General features: G+C 34.8%; 1 protein-coding gene across 1 annotated transcript; it reads left to right on the top strand.

Moving 5' to 3' along the window:
• Positions 1–2,622: 2,622 nt before the first annotated feature.
• Positions 2,623–6,463, top strand: LOC145577777 (uncharacterized). Its single transcript, XM_081635227.1, has 4 exons — positions 2,623–4,317; positions 4,885–5,173; positions 5,276–5,437; positions 5,562–6,463. The coding sequence occupies exons 1-4, from the start codon at positions 2,623–2,625 to the stop codon at positions 6,461–6,463; spliced, it is 3,048 nt and encodes a 1,015-aa protein (XP_081491353.1).
• The last annotated feature ends 15,383 nt before the right edge of the window (positions 6,464–21,846 follow it).

The following is a 21,846-nucleotide window of genomic DNA, read 5'->3' as shown; positions in this document are numbered from 1 at the left end:
ACCGAAAATAAAAAAAAAAATACTTACAGAATGATCCGACGCATTCTCCGGCGTACGTATGTTTCACTCGCCGTCCATGACCCAAGACCCGTCGGAAAATTTAACGATTTTTGAAAATAGAAATTTTAGGTGGTCGTGGGGACCGATTTGGTTGCAAGGTCGTGGGGACCGATTTTGGGAAGCTCGGGACAACAATGTCGTGAAGTAAGGGTACCGTTTCATGTATGGTGTCCAAATGGGGAACAAGTTCATTTTTATAACCCATATTGCATAAAGGGCATAGTGGTAATTTCAAGAAAAAAAGGGAGCGTTACCTGGTAAAATGGGAGCGACAAATAGCAGTTGAGTAATTAATTCATTCATCATTAAACTCCTAACCCACATTCTCTCTCCTCATCTCACAACCACATCCACCACAAACTCCACCCCATTTTCTCTCTCCTCCTTCTCAGTCACCACCACTTTTCTCTCTCTTCCTTCTTCTCTCGCAACCACCACACCACCACCGTCCATATCAATTCGCCGTATCTCCTTCTCGTCAAAGTCATCACAACTCCTCGTTAGAGTTGCTGCTCCTGCTCATTTGAGTCGACGACACTTGCTCCGTCCTCTTGTTAGAGTCGCATGCCGGCTCTTGCCATGTTAAAGTTGTTCCCTTCCTTGAAATTGAAACCATAGAAAAGAGAATTTGAGATCGATTGAGCTTAAAAATCTTAGATCTAAAGCAAAAATGGTGGGTTTCAGATCTTGGTGGTGGTTACGAGATAGGTGAGGGTTGGCTGAGAGTTGGTTCAAATGGGTTTTGGGTGGTTATAGTTGGGATTCAGATTTCGCAAGTGGTGAGATGGTGTTTATGGGGTGTGTGTTGGCTGGGTTTGTTGTGGCCATGAGTTGGATGGATGGGTTTTGGGTGGTTATGGTGGGATTCAGATTTTTGGTAGTGGTGAGAGGGTGATTACAGGGTGTATGTGGGAAAGCTTCGTGGTGGCTGGTGGGTTTATGGTGACGTGGCAGCAGGTTGGGCTGGGTTGGGTGGTGTTTAATTTTTCAGTTTCATTCTCTTCCAATTAATCACATACCCCTTATTTTATAATCTTTGCTTAAGAAATTTCTTCTTGGAGTTTGTGCAAGCAACTTTGTTGCACATAATGTGTAACGGAGGAAGTATAACATGGGTTATAACTTAGGCAAATTTGTCAAAAAAAATCTTTAAAATACACCATTTTGCGAAAAAAAAACCTTTAAAAAACTTTATCGTAAAAAAAAAACCCCCGAAGTTAATAATTTTTTGTTGATAGAAACCTAGTACCACTAATTCACTTGATTAACCTCTAATTACTCTATAATGCTTACTTAAGTATTTAATAATTAAATTAATTTAAAAATTAAAAAAAAAACCCACCACCCTCACCCACCAGCCAGCCACCGCCCTCCATTTCCCCCTCCCTGGGCAACAGCTCCCTCCCCCAACTGAGCCGCCAATTTAAACCACTCACCGCCAAACGACCTCCTCTTTTTCCCCCTTAACTCCGGCAGCGTGGAACACCAAACCCATTTCATTCTCTCTCTTTTTTCTTACCAAGATCTCTCTCTCACTTTATCTCTCTAAAAATGGGTTTCCAATAAAACGGTTCATCCAACAACAAACCCTCCAACTTCCTCATCTACGGTCGAACTGGTTGGATCGGCGATCTTCTCGGCAAACTCTGTGATTCCCAAGGCATTCCCTACACTTTCGGTCCAGCCATTTAAAGGTGGTGGGTAAGTAGGTTGTTGGGGTTTATGAAGGGTTGCAACGGGGGTAAAGGAAGGGAGTCGGCCGGCGATGGAGTTAGATCGCCAGGGGAGGGAGATGCTGCGTGCTGCCAGGGGAAGGGGAAAGGGAGAGTGGTGGCTTGCTGGTGGTGTGGGGATGGTGGTTTTTTTTTTTTTATATAAATTTATAAATTAAGTTGATTAATAAATAGTTAAGTGAGAGTTAGAGAGTAATTAGACGAAATTAGATGTTAATCAAGTGAATTAGTGATACTAGGTTTCTATTAACAAAAAATTATTAACTTTGGGTTTTTTTTAACGATAAAGCTTTTAAAAGGTTTTTTTTTCGCAAAATGGTGTATTTAAAAGGTTTTCTTTTTGACAAATTTGCCTATAACTTGTAAACTTATAACATACAATCAAATCATGCCATGTAATAATAAGTCTTGGCGCACGTAACTAAAAATGTCCAAAATATCAATATATGATCGTTTATGGTTTTTTCACTGGAATATAATTGTACGAGTATTTTGTAAGTAGTATCTTGTGGTTGCGGGGACAAGGACCAAAAAAATGTTGTCACAATATCACAATTACAAGACATGGGCGGTGGAAAACATCAGACATGATTTAATGGATGATTGTTAAGATAATAATTAGGAAATATTGTATAATATCTTTAGATTTCCTAGATATGTTAATATTTTATCTTATTCCTAATTATGTTAGGGTTAGGAATATCTTTGTAACTATATATATTCTTCATATGTGAATGAGAAAGCCAAGAGGTTCAGTTAAATTTGTCATGGTATCAAGAACCTAGGTTAAAAAAAAAATTACGTGAGGATACACAGAGGGCCGTGAGAGATGACGAAGGATGACGATCAATCTCCACCACCACCGATTGACCTAGACTATTATCTCGGATCGAGCGATCATCCGGGAGTGGTTATCACCCCTGTAAAATTGAAAGGACCAAACTATGATGAGTGGGCTAAAGCGGTTCGGTGTTCGATGATTGCAAAGTTTAAGTTTGGTTTCATTGATGACACCATATTAGAGCCGACTGATGTGGTGAAGAAGAAGCATTGGATTGCTGTAAACTCCATGCTCGTTTCGTGGATTACAAACACACTTGAGGATAGCATACTTTCCCAAATTGAGGACTCTGATATTGCTAGTGAATTGTGGAAGCACCTAAAGCAACGATATTGTGTGGTGAGTGGGACTCGTATTTTCCAGTTGAAACAATCATTGGGAGAATGTCAACAGGCTTCTTCTGAGTCCGTGACTGATTATTTCGGTCGTTGGTCAAAAATTTGGAAAGAATTGGTGCAATATTGCCGTGTTCCGCAATGCACCTGTGGTTTATGTAAGTGTAACATTGCAAAGCAGGTTACAGAGATTCGTGAGGAGGATTATCTCCATTATTTTTTGATGGGACTTGATGATCCCTATGAAGCAATTCACGCTCAATTATTGGCACAATCACCATTTCCCCTAGTTGACAATGCATATCAAACGGTGATTAACACCGAGAGATTGCGCGCTCGGGACGTGAAACCGAAAGAAAACGTCATGGCGTTTAAGGTGGAGTCTCATACTAAAGAAGAATCGGGGGATGGTGATCGACCTTTCTGCACTCATTGTAATCATATGGGGCATTGGAAGAAGGGATGCTTTCAGATCATTGGTTTCCCGGAAGGATGGGATGAGAATCGGAAAGGAGGACAAGGACATGGTCGAGGCGGCTCTAGCACTCGTGGAGGAAAAGGTGGCTATGGTCGTGGAAATTCTTCGTCAAGTGGTTATCCTGCTGCTGCTCGTGCGAATGCAGTACAAGGGGGGACAAATTCCAATTTCGGGAACACATCATCCTCACAAATAAATCCTACTCAAGGCCTTGTAGGTGTTTCAACGAAACAGGCACAACAAATCATTGATATTCTTAAGCCACGGTTGGAAGGTAATATCAGAGTATTATGGATTGTGGATACAGGAGATTCTAATCATGTCACTAATGATTTATCTCTCATGAGAAATGTCAAGACAATACAAAATTATCCGGTTGGTTTACCGGATGGTCAAACGATGAATGCGAATCAATTGGGTTCGGTCACCTTGGAGGGTGGTTTGGTGATTGACAATGTTTTATTTGTGCCAAATTTGAATTGTAACCTGATTTCTGTTACTCAACTTAGCGATGAGTCACAATGTACAATTCAATTTACTAACAAAATTTGTGTTATTCAGGACCAGTTGACGAGGACGGTGATTAGCGTGGGTGAGAGACAAGATAGACTTTATTTTTTTCCGGGGTGTGCCGCAGGTGAAGGTGCTAGCAGTGGATTGTGCGGTGGATCTTTGGCATCAACGTATGGGAAATCCGTCGGAAAAAGTGTTAAAGTTACTTCCCCCTTGAGTAACTTAGTTAGAAAAAATAAAAATGTTTGTGATGTATGCCCACGTGCAAAACAAACTAGAGATAGTTTTTCCCATAGTGAATATCATGCTAGTAGTTCATTTGAGTTAGTTCATATTGATTTATGGGGTCCATACAAGGTACCTTCGTCGTGTGGGGCTAGGTATTTTTTAACAATTGTTGATGATTATTCTAGAAGAGTATGGATTTATTTAATTAGCAATAAAACAGAGGTTGAAACTACGTTTGTTAATTTTATTGCTTTGATTAAGCGTCAATTTGATAGACTCATCAAGATTGTTCGGAGTGATAATGGTACCGAATTTAATCATCTACAAGATTATTTTGTTCGTAATGGAATTTTTTTTAGTCTTCTTGTGTGGGTACCCCATAACAAAATGGGAGAGCAGAGAGAAAACATCAACATATTCTCAATGTTGCTTGAGCTTTGCGGTTTCAGGGACGATTACCTATAAAATTTTTGGGAGAATGTGCTTTGAATGCTTGTTATTTGATTAATCGGACTCCGAGTTCGGTTAGTCAAAATAAAACTCCGTATGAGATGTTGTTTGGGAAGGTTCCATCATATGACTCTATTAGAGTATTTGGTTTTTTTGTGTTATGCTCATAATCAACGAAGTAAGGGAGATAAATTCGAGTCTCGGAGTAGGAAATGTGTATTTCTTTGATATCCGTTTGGCAAAAAGGGGTGGCAACTATTTGACTTAGAGACAAAGGAGTACTTTGTGTCTCGAGATGTGAAATTTCATGAACGGGTGTATCCATTTGGGGAGTCTGTAGAAGCTAATAGTGGGAATTCAACAAGTGTGAATACGGATGCATTCGTAGTAGGGGATGAGTTTGATGTGTGGCATGGAGGAGACTTAGTGGGTGTGTATGAGGAAAATCAAGGTGAACAGGCTGGTAAGGACGAACCAGCGCTCGATGACAGCCCGCAGGATGTCACCCCGCAACATCCCATGACTGAAGCGTCTGGTCAGCCCGCTGGAAAACCAGCGCCCGAGGGCTGACCAGCGTCCGAAGCCACCCCGCAGGATGTCACAACTGCTGCATCTGGTCTAGGCGCTGCATTTACAGCGGGTGCTGGGCAGAGTACAATCCCAGGCAGTCCCGCAAGGCAGACCACAACCACAGGAAGCCCGCATCAGACCCCTACAAGTATTCAGCCATTGTCCAGCTCCGAACAGCAGGCTACGCAACTTGAGGATAGGGGGGACGAAGGAGGAAGAATAAGCACAGGTTAAGAGGAATTGGGTCGGGGGAAGAGAGTGAACTTTCCTTTAACGAAATTGCGAGATTGCGTCACCACACACCATTCAGAAAAATAAAGTCTCATCTTCATCCACGACATCATCGTTCTCAGGTACTCCCTATCCAATAACATATTTTGTTAATTATGATCGTTTCTCCAAAAAACACAAGAATTATATTGCTGCAGTGACAGAGGTGCAAATTCCTAGATCATACAAGGAAGCAATGCAACATAAGGGATGGAGAGATGCTATGGCGTCTGAAATCAAAGCACTTGAGGATCAAAGAACATGGAGTTTAGAAAAGCTTCCAGAAGGAAAGAAAGCACTTGGTAGCAACTGGGTATATACTGAGAAGAGAGATGAAGAAGGCAAATTGCTCAGATTAAAAGCAAGGCTTGTGGTGTTCGGTAATTATCATGAAGAAGGGATTGATTACAATGAGATGCTTGCACCGGTGGCAAAAATGTCTACGGTACGTACTTTCTTAGAAGTTGCAGCAATTAAAAATTGGGATGTTCATCAAATGGATGTACATAATGCTTTCCTGCACGGCAATTTGGAGGAGGAGATTTATATGAAAGTGCCACCGGGTTTCCAAAAAGGCAATTCAAATAAAGTCTGCAAGATGAAAAAGTCCTTATACGGATTGAAGCAAGCTCCTAGATGCTGGTTTGAAAAATTGTCCACGGCTTTGAAGAAATATGGATTTAAACAGCCATACTCCGACTATTCTTTATTCACTCTTTCGAAGGGTGAAATGCAATTGAGTGTCTTGATGTATGTGGATGATATGATAATTGTAGGAAATAATACATTTGCATTGGAGAGTTTTAAAGCATACTTGAGTGAATGTTTTAAAATGAATGATTTGGGTGCCTTGAAGTATTTTTTGGGGCTAGAAGTGGCCCGTAGAAAACATGGTTTCTATGTATGTCAACGTAAGTATGCTTTGGATATTATTTCTGAGACAGGGTTACTAGGAGCAAAGTCGGCAGACTTTCCGATGGTGTAAAATCATAAACTTGCTCTAGCAAAGGGAAAGGAGTTCGCAGATGGTGAACGATATAGGCGATTGATTGGTCGTCTGATATACTTGGCAGTCACTGAAGGAATTATGTCTTCGATAAGTGCAATTACTAGATATATCAAGGATCACTATTATAGAGATAATAAGTTCATTCAATTCTCTTGGGTCGTCATTGTTTGGTGCTAGATATGACAAATGATCTTTGGGCTAGTTAAATAGTCCAAAGCCTAATAGAATGGATCCTATGAGGTCACACAATAAGGGTATTGGGTTAAACAAGTAAGAGGCCCATTAATGGGCTTCATGAGATCATGACATACCACATGGAGTGTTGGGCTAGAGTAGTTTGATTAGGGTTAGGACTTTGGGCTTGACACGGACTCTTATTTAGAGATATGATCTATAAATAAGATTCATGCCTAAGGTTGAATTAAGTCACAATTAACAGTCAGTGAATTGTGAAACAAGGCAACCAGTTTTCCTAAAACCCTAAACTCCCTCTTCTCTCTCCTCACTCACGACCCTCCCCTCTCTCCTCACGTTCGTACGGCCGACGCCCCCTCATGGTGGCTCGTGGTGTTCGTTGCGGTGGTTTGTGGTTAGTCCGTGTCTCTCTTCTCCGTTGAAGGTTGATTGAAGCATTCAACCACGACTAACTAGCATTAGTAGAGGTTTAATCTGTGCCCGTGGACCAAGTAGAGGAATCATGCTTGGGGCTCTCTATCTCCCATTGTTCTTGCTCGATCGCACGTGGAATCACGCTTCAAAGGTGCAATTATATGTTCTTTATGTGTTATACAATGATCTTGGTTATTAGTTGCTTATGAATACGATTCATGAAATTCCGCTTAGAGTATCTAAATTCCTACAATGGTATCAATTAGCCTATTGCATTTACGCATATTGAATTATTAGTTCTTTGAATGTCCACAATTTTAATTCAATTAGGAGGGAGAATAATTTAATTATAGTTCAATGTTTATGATTAAATGGAGATTTAATATTTGGGATATGTTTAAATGTGATTTAAATTTCTCAATTTTTCTAGCAAAATCCGAATTAAGCCCTAGAATTTTCAAAAATTTTGATTGAAATATAGCCCTAAAAATTTTGATTTTTGTGCTTAATTTTGATAATTTCGAATATTTATGCTTCATAAATTTAATTAGATTAAATTTGAATTAATTTTGTGAAGAACCTTAAAATTGAAATTGAATTATGAATTTGATTTCAAAATTGAATTAGGCATAAATATTGTGTTTTAATTCAAAAGACCCAATTTAATCTAATTTTACAAAAGTTGTTTAATTAGATTAAAAAAAAAAGAAGATAAAAGATTTCATTTTTGGGAGGGGGCAACCGTGGCTGGGTGGACGAACCACTCTCAGGTGGCCACGGCGGCAGTCCAGGTGGTCGAAGAGAAGGGCAGGGAGGGCGAAGGCGGCGGACAGGCGGCAGTAGCGTAGTGGAACTGTTCCATTGCCGCCTGCTGCAGCCAACGGACGCAGGTGGCTGGGCTCCGGCCTAGCTGCGACGCAAGATAGCCTCCAGACAACAGCGCCGAATTCCGGCTGGAACAGTTTCAGCTAGGGTGCTGGTGATGCCGTGGCTGGGATCTGTTCCTGACTGCATTTGTGCGTTGGTTGGGGTCTTTGTTCTCCCTGACTGACGCACATCATGGTTTCTGTTGCTACGTTGGCTTGGTTCTTCCTGGCTCATGTGGCAGCAGACTTTAAAAAAAAAATAGTTTTTATTAAAATTATTTTGTTTTAAAATATTTTCAAAATAAAATCTGATTTTATTTTGGGGCTAAAATCAAATTTCAAAAGTTGGTATTTTGATAATTATCCATAATCAAAGTTGTTAATTTTGGATAGGATTTGTTAGGATTTTTGGAGCATATTCCAAAAAGATAAAGAATGATTCAAATAATGTGATTATCCCATAATTAATTTTGGATTTAATTGATTTAAAATTATGTGATTGGCTAGTAATTAGGATAGAATCTCCTAAGTTAGTTAGGATAATCTTTAAGGATAAATATGATTTATCTTTTAAGATTAAAATAAGATTTAATTCTATCTCAAGCCTAATTTAAAATATATGATATTTTATTGATGGTCATGAATAATATATGATATTATCTAATTGCAGTAATTAAAATATGAGATATTTAGGTGTCATGTTTCCTTAATTATGAACATTCGATGTTGTAGTTTAGGAAAGCATGGTGAGTGATTTATTATGTGGCAATTTTATAATATATGATATTATGTTTCTATATAATGACTAGTATGACCCATAGATTCTAAATACGATCTGCGCATCGTTTTGTATTTTTGTAATCTAAATACGGTCTGCGCACCGTTAAGTATTTTTGTATTTTATTTTATTTTATTTTATTTAAGTAGTAGATAGAATAGAATAATATTACAGGTTACAGTTCATCCAAGAAGTCAATGGAGTGAAGGCCCAAAGGAGCTAGATGGATGAGATCCATGAAGGTTCAAGTGGGAGTTTTGCTTTATTAGTTTTCTTAGGATTAAGGGGCCATACTATGTCATTTTATTTATGCATTAGTAGATTATGCATGTTATATTTTATTGATGCTTGTGATGATGCGCTAGAGTTCACTAAAATAATCACAAATATAATGAATCTAGGTCCCGGTAATATTGAGGTTGTTTTTCCAATTAAAAACCCAATAAACCTTTGATATTTATGATAGGTCATGCCAAAACTGGGTGTCATTTTATATCTTGGAAGAGTTGGGGTAAATCAAGTTTTACAATTTTAATTGGTTACACTCAACAAGGTTACCTAAAGCGTTTAGAACCTTGAAGCAAAGGGTAATAATTAAACATGTGATGGTCAATTATTCAACCAAGAGTTACAAGAGTTGTAATCAGTAAAGAGTTTACTCACCTTGAAAATGTAATGGTTGATGGTAGGGCTAAAGTCCGGTCAATTATTACTGAAATAAAGGGTCTTGGAATCACTTAATTCAAGTTGGGATCACTTAAATTGAATAAGTGTTTTAAAGTTACCAAATTTAATTCGTTTATGTTACTTTAAATTTTATTAAACATAATTGAATTTTGTGTTTATTTATAAATAATATTTCGTTCTAATTTTATTTTAATATATAAACTCCTCGATTGAAAATAAAGTGGAGAAACGTTCTCAAAAAGTTAAAAGATAATCCATAGACCTATATTCCAATTTTTGCTAAGATGGTTCTAAAAGGCAAGTTTTAGAAAACCATGTTACATGTCTAAGTTGGTTTTATTCAAAATGCTTAAGTAAAATGCCAACACATCTTCATTTTGAAAAGTATTTCAAAGGATATAAATATATAATGAGATGAGAGGTACAAACCCTCCAAAAGACAAGTATAGAAGTCTAATAAAATCTCTTATCTTCAATATGATTGAATATAAGAAAATGATTGGAAATCTCTATGATCAAATGATATTATTCTTCATCCATTTCATATAGAGTTAAATAGTTGATTAAACTCTAATATGAATAATGATTGAATAGACTTAGCAAAATTATGAAATGTGCTTAAAGTAGTTAAGCAAAGTATCATTTTGAACCAAAGAGAAATGTTCTAAGCGGCTTAAAGGGAAAGGTTTAAGAATATAAGAGGATTGCATAAAGAAGTTATAGGCCAAGAAATGCAAGCAAGTTGCTAGTTCTAAAACCTAAAACTACTTATATGCTAAAAGTTGTTATGAACAACAAATGTTTCCAATTAAAAAGACCAATTCCAATTGATTAGAAACAACCTCATACAGTTGGAAGGTAAAAGAATGGAAATGTTCCAATTCAAGAAATATATTATAGAAATTAATTTAGCATATTACTACTTCTTAGACATGCGATGTCTTGTTTAGTTCTCTCTCATTGAGAATGTGGTTGAACTAAATGAAGAAGTTTGGCTAAGGAAGAAACAAATCTACAAGTTTAGAAGCAAATGTTGCTACTTCACAAGTAGAATCTACAAGTCTGGAAGCAAAAGTTGCAACTTTACAAGTAGAACTTATATTTCACCTTACCTAGTAATTGACTAGAATTAAAGAAATGTTATTTATTCTTGTCATTATCAAAACATACACATTCAATCTTAGTAATGACTAAGCATTGAAGATTAAAAAACATGGAGTAAATGTTATTCTATGCTTTATTGAGTCACGATGTGTTTTGAAAAGCTAAATAGGTTTAGAAGTTCTATATGATAGATATAGATAAACCAGTTCTATATATATAAATTGTCTCTAAAATGTCAATTCGAATGAAAATGAACATTGCATGCGGAAGATCCAAAGGGATGGACTTTCAATATCATTAGATTATGAATCTATTGATAAATGCAAACATCATTTTAATTTGAAAATTTTGATAAAGACACCATTTAGAGAAATGATGATGTGAACTCGAAGTCGAATACATATCGATGTAAGAAAACCAAAGGTTCAAATGTTAGAGACGGATGATGAAACTTCATTTGTGATGTGATCACTTGTGCTTAGTTGAAGCTAAAGTGTGAAAATTTTGAAAAGTTCATAAGGTTCAGTATGAAGTTCAGAATCAACTTGACAAGATAATAAATACACTACAATATGATTGTAATGGTGAAAGTTTGAGTCAAGACATTTACTTGGCACCATATTCAAAATATTGCGATATGATCGTTATAATGAGAATTTAAGCCAAGACCTTGATAAACATCCAAGAGTTGTGAAATCGTTTTACAACAAACTCCGAAAGAAAACCTTATGAAGTGTCTATTACATGGGATATATTTTGATAATGGATGAAGATACCCTATCTTCCAACCATTATTCAGGGGATTTACTTTTAAGATGAGCTACAAAACTAAACAAACTACATATATCTAATCAAAAAGTAGCAAAGACTTCATATGTGATATGGATAAGAAAAGTTCTCATAAAGTCATTCTACATAGCAAGGGATATAAGGTGTATTAAATCGTTTGATACACGTTCGATTCCCATACAGAGCACGGGGTACTACTACACAAGTCATACTAAGCACAAAATTTTTGTTGCTCAAGTAAATTCCCTTATGGAAAAGATGTCATTTCCAAAAGGTCAAGTGGGAGTAGTGTAAATCTCGAAAGAGTTCGAGAAAAGCAACAAACAAACATGGTTCAAACTATGGTTGGTTCACCCTATGCTAGCCTAAATGTATCTCTTCAAAAGGAAAATGGGATTATAAGAATCTCGAAAAGTTCAAGAGCCTTGAAAGAGTTCAAGAAAAGTTAATTCAAAAATCTTGAAGAAATTTGAGAAGTTATCAAATAAAAGCAGCAAGTTGAGCATGATTCACCTCAAGTTGCAAATGACAACACATGGTCTCATTAAGTTTAATGGGAATAATAACCATGTGTCGAAGGTAGTACATTCCAAGTGTACATCCTCTACTGTCGTTTCTCATTGAAAGCTAAACAAAGTCATTGTATAAGTTCAATTATTGCATCAAAACCCACTATGATGACTAGCATGTGTAAAACTTAGCCAAAGAAATATGATTTCATATTGACTAAGAGTTATAAAATATTTATGTTGGAACGTGATGATTATGCAAGTAATAAAGATGATTTGACAAGTTTTAACTCTAAGTGGTTTAAAAACCATGAAATCTGAAATAGATTCTAAACCTGTAAGCAAGTGTATGACACTTGATTAATTTGCCTAATTGGGTGAGACCCATTATAAGCAAAGCAGACAAGAAAGAAAAATGTTTTCTAAACAAAGCAAAGACTTGTTAAAGAATTCAACAAATTCATAATATGACTATGAATGTGATGAAACCTTTACATTAGTCATGTTGCAAAGATCTATTAAAGATATTTTAGTGATTTCTACCTTGTGAGATTTGGTAAATGGATTTCAAAACACTTTCTTGAAATTGTTCATGAAAGAAGATTTGTATATGATACAATCAAAATGATTTTGAAAATCCAATAATCCTAGAGATGCATAAAAGATCCTTTAATGGGTTGAAGTTAGCATAAGGGAGTTAATGTTCTTAATTTTGTGAGTTAATCAAATCATTTGATATTCTCGTAAAATGAAGAAAAGGACTTGTGTATACAAGATGTTTAGTGGGAGCTATACAGTCTTCTTGGTCTTGTACAAAGAACGATTATTCATTTCTTGAAGAGTCAAGTGATGGCTAATGCATTAAGTATGAAAAACCTGGAAGAGGAAGATGAGTACAGATGGGATTCAAGATCTATAGAGATAGGTCTCGAAGGATGTTTGAGCTTAGTTAAGAAGCTTATATTGATAAGATTCTTATGAGGTTCAACATTATATTGAAAGGAGTTTCAATTCCATATAACATGGCATATAACCTAACAAGATTCAATGCTTTGAGAAAGGTTGATGAAATTAAGGTTTTGAGTGATGATCTTTATGCAATATGCAAAGGATGCATAATGCATGTCATGGACTATACTCGTCTATTTTATTCACATGTTTCAAGAATAAGTGATGATAGATTTCAATCGAAATCCAATGTAACGTTGGAATACAAATTAGAATTCCTAAGTTCCTTGCGAAAGAACGAAGGAAGATTCTTAATGTATGTAGATGAATATTATTATAGAATTTAGAAGTTACAAAGTTAATATTTATGAGAATGTCTCATGAACTGCACTTACTAAACCCCTTCCATGACCAAGGTATGAGAGTCATACCAAGGTTCTTGGATTGAAGCAAGTTATGTAATTTAAGTTGTGTATGTTTTGAGAAAACATATTACATAAGTGATACATTAACTTGCAGAATTATGTTTATCAATTGAAAATAAGTTTTAATCTTATTTAATCATGGTTTTGATATTAAATAAAATGTCAAAAATAATTATGGATTGATGGGCTCATCAGGTTGATGACCTGGTGAATGAAACCCCACAGGTGAAAAAAATCCATATATTATTTAAGTTCCTAGTTCGAAATCATTAAAATGGACATAAATGATTTCAATAAATGGACTAGCATGTAAGATTGATTGGATAGCGCAGTTTCATGGGCTATAGGGGCATAGTGATGATGCTCGGTCAATAACATGGATATGCATGAACGATGCATGATCGAACTATAGACCAAGTTTGAAGTTCAAGTATAGAGCTTCCGGATATATTAGTGGATTCCTTTGACATTGATTCCATTCAATGATTGATTTAACTATGGTACATTCAAACGTCTGCTCGTAACTGGTGATTATAAAGGATCCCGGTTACTTCAAAAGTTGAGTGAGAGCTTTGGTTTCACAAGATTGGATTGAGTCTACCTATTTAATTATGAATGTGTCTTGGCCCCTTGAAGAGGAAGAATTCAGAAAATGCATGGCCGTGCTCAAATGGATTACATAGTAATCATTTGTTTTGTAATTCTAACTCAGATTTCAAGAAAAGATTTATGGATTAATATGTTCTCGACATGAGATGCTATCATATTTCAAATCGACGCACATTGACTTAAGGAATTTGAATATTGCGCACTTGTCTCAGACAAGTGGGAGATTGAAGAAATTATGTCTTCGATAAGTGCAATTACTAGATATATCAAGGATCATTATTATGGAGATAATAAGTTCATTCTCTTGGGTCGTCATTGTTTGGTGCTAGATATGACAAATGATCTTTGGGCTAGTTAAATAGTCCAAAGCACAATAGAACGGATCCTATGAGGTCACACAACAAGGGTATTGGGTTAAACAAGTAAGAGGCCCATTAATGGGCCTCATGAGATCATGACATACCACATGGAGTGTTGGGCTAGAGTAGTTTGATTAGGGTTAGGACTTTGAGCTTGACATGGACTCTTATTCAGAGATATGATCTATAAATAAGATCCATGCCTAAGGTTGAATTAAGTCACAATTAACAGTCAGTGAATTGTGAAACAAGGCAACCAGTTTTCCCAAAACCCTAAACTCCCTCTTCTCTCTCCTCACTCATGGCCCTCCCCTCTCTCCTCACGTTCGTACGTCCGACACCCCCTCGTGGTGGCTCATGGTGTTCATTGCGGTGGTTTGTGGTTAGTTCGTGTCTCTCTTCTCCGTTGAAGGTTGATTGAAGCGTTCAATCACGACTAACTAGCATTAGTGGAGGTTTAACCTGTGCCTGTGAACCAAGTAGAGGAATCATGCTTGTGGTTCTTTATCTCCCATTGTTCTTGCTCGATCGCACGTGGAATCACGCTTCAAAGGTACAATTATATGTTCTTTATGTGTTATGCAATGATCTTGGTTATTAGATGCTTATGAATACGATTCATGAAATTCCGCTTAGAGTATCTAAAGTCCTACAGTCACAAGGCCGGATTTAGCTTATTTAGTGCATATTTTGTCACAATTTATGCAATGTCCGAAAGAGGAACATTGGGAGGCAGCGTTGAGAGTAGTAAGATATTTGAAGAAATGTCCGGGTCAAGGCATCCTACTAAGGTATGATAGTAGTCTCCAGTTGGAAGGATGGTGTGACTCGGACTGGGCAAGTTGTCCCTTGACTCGCAGATCGTTGACCGGTTGGTTCATATTGCTCGGGTTGTCTCCCGTGTCTTAGAAGACTAAAAAGCAACCAACAGTTTCTACAAGTTCCACTGGGGCCGAGTATAGGTCAATGACAGGGTTGACATGTGAGTTGAAACACTTGAAACAATTACTTCGATCTTCGGGTGTAGAACATAAGGAAGGTATGAACATGTATTGTGATAGTCAATCGGCCCTTCATATTGCTAACAATCCGGTGTTGCATGAGAGGACAAAACACATTGAGGTAGATTGTCACTTTATTAGGAATGCCATTAAAGAAGGAGTAATTAAGCCATCGTATGTCTCTACGAAGATCCAATTGGCGGATATTTTTACAAAAACCTTAGGAAAGGCGCAATTTGAATTTTTACTTGACAAGATGGGTATTCGAGATCTACACGCTCAATCTTGAGGGGGGATGTTAAGATAATAATTAGGAAATATTGTATAATATCTTTAGATTTCCTAGATATGTTAATATTTTATCTTATTCCTAATTATGTTAGGGTTAGGAATATCTTTGTAACTATATATATTCTTCATATGTGAATGAGAAAGCCAAGAGGTTCAATTGAATTTGTCAATGATTTTTACTTAGTAGAAATTCTTGTTTCATCAATATATTTCTTGTTCTATTATACGGGATACATATAGTTATTTACACAGTATGACCAACCATCATGGAAATTACATTATAGGGCATGTTCTGATTTACCGAATTAAGATAAAATGAACTGAACTGATTGGAGCTGAACTGAACTGAACTAAATATTTTATGAGAGAAAGAAATTAGGAACTGAACTGATTGAAGCTGAATTGAACTGAGCTGAAAATAAGCTAAAGAGAACAGACCCTTAGTGTTATACGGGATACTCGATCAGTGGTATAGGAGTTATTTCATTAGTGTTATAAAGGTTATTCGGTTCGTGTTATATAGGTTATTCAGTCAATATTACAGCCTTACACACAAAAACCGCTTTATATAGATTTATACATGTAGTACTCGCTTTTTTTTTTTTGGGGGGGGGGGTTTATTGGTCATCTTTTGCTTAGATTTTATACAGTTTTGATCAAATCACCTATTAAGATTTTTCATAGTTTTCATTAGTTAATTGTCCAATTTAGAATCATTATACAGTACATTTCAACAATAATGAGATTATTAACGTACATGATTGTCTTGGATGAAAAAAAAGGCAAGAAACAACAAATGGTTTAAGTTCCAAAGTTAAATCTTGTAGAACAATGTTATTGAGAGAGTAGATGTTCACAAGAATCAATTTTTAACTTTTTAAAATAAAATGGAACATTCGATTGAAGTTTGCCTACGAAAACTACTGCATGTGATTTTATAATTTTATAATTTTTTATAATCAAAAGAGCCACACTTTTTGTCAACATAATTATTTTATAATTTTTGATTGAATTATTTCCAATTGCTCACTCATCTCTCAGTTCTTTCACGTGAACAAACGTTACCTTTTAGTGTGATCACGGATGCATCATGTTGCTAATTTCAAATTAACTTAATTACTTTTCAAAAATACATATACTTCGTATTTACTTAATTAATGAATTGCGCTTCATGGATTAATAAAAAAGATTGAGCTATCTAAATATGTCGATGAGAGCTTCAAAGCAAAGGATCATTGGACTCAAGTGCAATTATGTCTAATTTTAGGGTGGTGTTCAATTCAACTGATTTTAATCTTATTAAAACTTATTTTGGTTGTAATTTGTACTTAGATATTTCTTAGAACTTATTTTTTATAAATTGAATTTATTACACCTGAAAAAGTGAAAATAAGGTGAACATAACATGTCCTAAAATGTTATGGGGCATTAAAATACAGAGTATATGGTTTTGCCACCATTTTAAAATAATAAATCAAATAAAGAAACTACGAGTTATTTTTAACCAAATGATGTCATGCTTTGATGAAAATTCTTTGACTTTTAAAATAGTTAGATTTTTATTAATACTAAAATTAATTTACAAAGATTGTATTGTTTTGAGCGGGTAGAGCAAAGGTTGAATTATTTTTGATAAATTTTCCTATATAAAATTTCTAAACATGTGAGAGATTACATTAGATATAATCAATATCAACTCAATACCCACCAAAATGAGATCCAGACCCCCAAATTTATTAGGATAATTTCCGAGCAATGCTTAGTTTTCAAAATTTATAGTAGTAGTAGTAGTAGTAGTAGTAGTAGTAGTAGTAGTAGTAGTAATAATAGTAGTAGTAATAATAATAATAATAATAATAATAATAATAATAATAATAATAATAATAATAATAATAATAATAATAATAATAAATAAAGAAATAAATACATACATAAATAAATAAATAATGAAGTTCTTAGGCAAATTAGTTATTCAGCAAAAAAAAAAGAAAAAAAAAGGGAAAATTCCCTCCAAAAAAGACTCCACTTTAGTATAGATACTAAGTTAGGTCCCGTGCCACACACGATAATTTTTAATAATTGTTTCATATTAACACTACATTTAGTTATTAATTTTTTTGTGGAAGAATACATCAAATCTTTTATTTTGAGTAATTTTTTAATATTTGATATTCGGATTATCTTCTTGGAATATATAGTTGACAATATATTATGTATGTATAAATTTGTTATTTTTAAAAATTAAAAAAAATAAAATAAAAAAACTCTAAGGACACACCATAAAATGACATGGGTAATTGCTGGTGTGTCTATTAGTATATATGATTATTGATGTAGATTAAAATTGAACAAAAGGACTCATCACTTAATCACAATCAAATTTGGATCAATTTGAGTTAAACCCGATCCTTTGTTTTTTTTTTTTTTTATGCAACTTCTAACCGATATTATAACAGCTTACGGCGTCACTTGAGAGAAACATTATTATTCTATTCTAATATATAGGACAAACCTAGAAACAAATATATGGTTTCCACATTTTTGTTTTAATTTGTTTTATAGAAATAGAAAAAGAGGGAAAAGTGGTAAATTAAGAGAAAAATACAAGTTTCTCAACATGAGAAACATTGAAAGTATTTTAAGGGAACACACTAGTCATTTCCAGCATAAAGAATTGGCTATTTATGTCATTTCATCACTTTAGTATGAGACAATTGAATATGGCGTGGAAGACGTCAATAACGATGATTAACTTCATCAACTACGACGAAATTCCCTCATTATTGCATCGGTCTCCCTCTTTTCAACAATGAAACTTGAAAATTTCTCACTCAGGGGAATTCCTATCGATTTTCGATGGACAACAATTCATCTTTCTCTTGGAAGCTGCAAGCGATGCCTTCTTGCTTGTAAGAGCGAGGTTATTATATCAGCAATAGTATGTGTCCCTACTCATGATGAACTAATTGCAATAATGGAGGCCGATGAAATCAATTGAGGGAGAAAACTCACAAGAAAATGACAAAATTCCTACCCTTTGGGTTAACCATGCCCCTAACTATTATATCTTTCTTAGGATTTTTTTTTTTTTTTTTTTTTGTTAACTTTTGCCACCGAAAATAGTAGTGTTGGATTTGTTGTTGTGTTGGGGGTGTTGGTGATGGTGTTTGTTGGCTTCTGCCATTGTTGCAGGGAATGAGAGAATGAATAAAAAAGAAGGAGACAACTATTCATGATGTGATTTATCACCGAGACTGCCTCGTAAATTAATACAATTAACGAATAAGTTTTTAATTACTTCCTCTAATAACTAATCTATTAACTGTTACTAAATAGGTCACGCTGACATCATCAATCCCACAAATTATCCTATGTGTCAAGCTCTCATTAAAAAAATTTCCTCCGATTTAATATGTGATATAAGTTTCTCTCTCTCTCTCTCTCTCTCTCTTGTTCTATAATTTTCGATATTTCCAATACAACATTATTTAATAGATATAGATATTGATAAATTATACACGTTTTCTGTAGCTTTTACTCTACACGTATAAGCTCAATGTATAATACAATATTAACTATATTATGTCTAACTACCACTTTAGTATGTTTTCAATAATATCCTAGATATTATGTTACATCATTAAATAATAACCATTAAGAAAAAGAACTATATATGCACATGTTTATAATAATTATTAATTTATCTTATAAAACTATAAAAAAAAAATTGATCCAAGTGATTTTAAAAATGTTAACAACATTAAAAGATATTAAAAAAAAAACTAAGAAAAAATATTTATCACCATCGTGCAATGCTCGTGGAGTACTAATCTAGTTTCCTAATTATAATGGAATTGATTACCTATGTAGGACAAGATTATTTGCATTTTCAACAATTAAAATTACTTATTTTGTATATTATTATAGGCGTTGAAGGTGTTGGTTTTGTGGCCAATATGTAATCCTTCATCAACAATGTTGTCCGGGAGTTGGACCGGCGGTTGCATTTAGGAGTGTGGCGGACAACACAATGTTATATAGATATAGCTTAGAGTGCTATCAAGACACTTTGTCTACCCTTATGATGAATTGACATTTTTCCGAGAATGCGACATATAAAGGACAATTGATTTTATCTTTGGTGATTCTCTCGCAATACTACAAAATTGTAACATATTCTTACACACTCCCATAACCTACCGGTCAACAAGATGTTGTAACTGCATGCACAAGAACGGGTTGAAATGAATGACATGAGTGGAATAGTCATTCAAAATTGCACTATTAGTTCGGATGTCAATTTACTTGAAAATAAGGAAGGAGGATACCTAGGTTGACCATGGAAGTCTTATTCTACAACAATAATGATGGAAAGCTATTTGGATGATGTCATTAATTTCGAAGGTTGGTTGTCTTGGGAAGGCAACATCACCTCCTTAAACAACACATATTACGTCAAATGTCAGAATATAGGGTTAGACTATAATATTAAGGCAAGAATAAAATGTCCCGGACACAAAATTTCAATAAGTCGAAGGGCGGGAAATCTTAAGGTGAACCGTGAGGAATTTATTAATGGTGCGGAATGGATTCCTTTCAACGAAACTGAATTTATTTCTTAATTAATTGTCTTAGCTATGACTTTACCAATGCAATGTACTTGTGTTGCTGACTTACATTAATAATCTAAATAACGCATATATTGCATTTGCACAAATATTACACATATATTGCACATATATTAAGGATTTTTTGAGGTGTTTGAATATGCCTGTCTATTCTTAACAGTTGCTACACCTAAATACAATTTTTTAAAATTACTTTTATTTCATAATTAAATCTTCTTTTATATCACATATTCTTTCATCTTTACTTTTTTGTTACTATCTTTGACAACTTATGCTTGTCAAATAAATTGTGATTGCACAATTAAGAGATTTTTACAATCAAGAATATTTTTTTGATGTATTAGTGTAAATTACCATTTAAGAAAGAAAAAAATCTTACTACTCGTTGCTAATTAATTAGAAGCAAATATGTTACGAGTAGAATAAAATACTCTTAAAGTTTTGTTTGTCACACTTGGAATATCTTAAGATTATATTCTATGGCAAACGAAATCTATCAAATTCACAATTTATTTTTAGGGAAAATATACTTTAATGATCCCAACTATGGCCGATTTACTTTTAAAAATTCCAACTAATGTTTATTATGAAGTATCTAATAATTCTAACTATTGGGTATGTTTGCCTAATTACCTCCAATAGTCCCAATAACCGTTAACCTGCTGGAAGGATAATTTTTTTTATTTATTTTTTTTAAAACAAAAAAGGCACGTATCAGCACGTGATGGATCTAATATTAAAAAAATAATAAAAATAAAAACTTTTAAAGAAAAAAAAAACCATTCCCAGCCACCCCCAAGTGGTAAACTCTAGGCTAACCCCCACCCCATTGAAAACCGTTGTGGGCCACCTCCCTAACCCCCCTAAAACGAACGTCCGACCCTCCCAATCCCCTAAACAACACTGTTGACCCCCTAAACCACTCCCTCCTTTCGCTCCCCCTTACTGGAAAAACAAACACGAAAAAAAACCTGAAGTTCGACACTTCCCCCTTCCCTTCTAAAACCCTCAAAACCACCGTGGGGCCGAATTCGGGAGTTTGGAAGGAAGGAGGGTCGATTTCTTTGTTTGTGTGGAAGTTGTTTTTAAGGGAGTTTAGGTGGTGTGGTGGGTGGGAGTGGGCTGGCTAAGGTGGTTCGGGGGTTAGGAGGGGCCGATCACGTGCTGACACGTGTATTGGTTCTCTGTTACAATAAGTCATTGACTTGGTATTGATCAATTGGGATCATTAGAGGCAAACATACCCAATAGTTGGGATTATTAAAAGTGAATCGGCCATATTTGAGATTATTAAAGGGTAATTTTTCCTTTATTTTAATGTAAACATAGCCATATGGCCTTTAGATTCATTTTAATTACCATATTACATTGAAGTATGTTTAAAACATAGAAGACCAAAAAAAAAAATGAAGAGTTACATAAAATTCTTATTTACTTAGTACGAAGTAACTCACACGCCTAATTTTTACACCATATCCTAAACCTAAATATATCCATCTCGATTATTATATAAATACTTCATTTTGAAATTTTTAGTCTCAATCAACAATGAATACTACGTGTAAATATATACTTCGTACCTTTTCTTTTAGACATCTTGTATGGTACGAGTAATAACTAATAAAATAATCATTCTTTTTTTTTTTTTTTTTTTTTTTTTTTTTTTTGAGGAAAAATCATTCAGTTAATTTAAATACTCACAATTCTTTATTTTACAATAAAACCCAAGGGTGAGCAAACACTTTATGTACACAAA

This window comes from Chenopodium album, chromosome 14 (genome assembly GCF_948465745.1).
Source record: "Chenopodium album chromosome 14, dcCheAlbu1.1, whole genome shotgun sequence".
NCBI lineage: Eukaryota > Viridiplantae > Streptophyta > Magnoliopsida > Caryophyllales > Amaranthaceae > Chenopodium > Chenopodium album.
Note: the sequence above shows the minus strand (reverse complement) of the source record. Positions and strands in the feature narration are given on the sequence as shown.

What these genes read in the sequence shown, in the direction of transcription:
- LOC145577777 (XM_081635227.1), top strand. Translation starts at nt 2,623, where the DNA reads ATGACGAAGGATGACGATCAATCTCCACCACCACCGATTGACCTAGAC. An exon ending in ATTTATGGGGTCCATACAAG is followed by an intron (nt 4,318 to 4,884) that starts GTACCTTCGTCG and finishes TTTGGCAAAAAG; the next exon opens with GGGTGGCAACTATTTGACTT. An exon ending in TCCCATGACTGAAGCGTCTG is followed by an intron (nt 5,174 to 5,275) that starts GTCAGCCCGCTG and finishes CTGCATTTACAG; the next exon opens with CGGGTGCTGGGCAGAGTACA.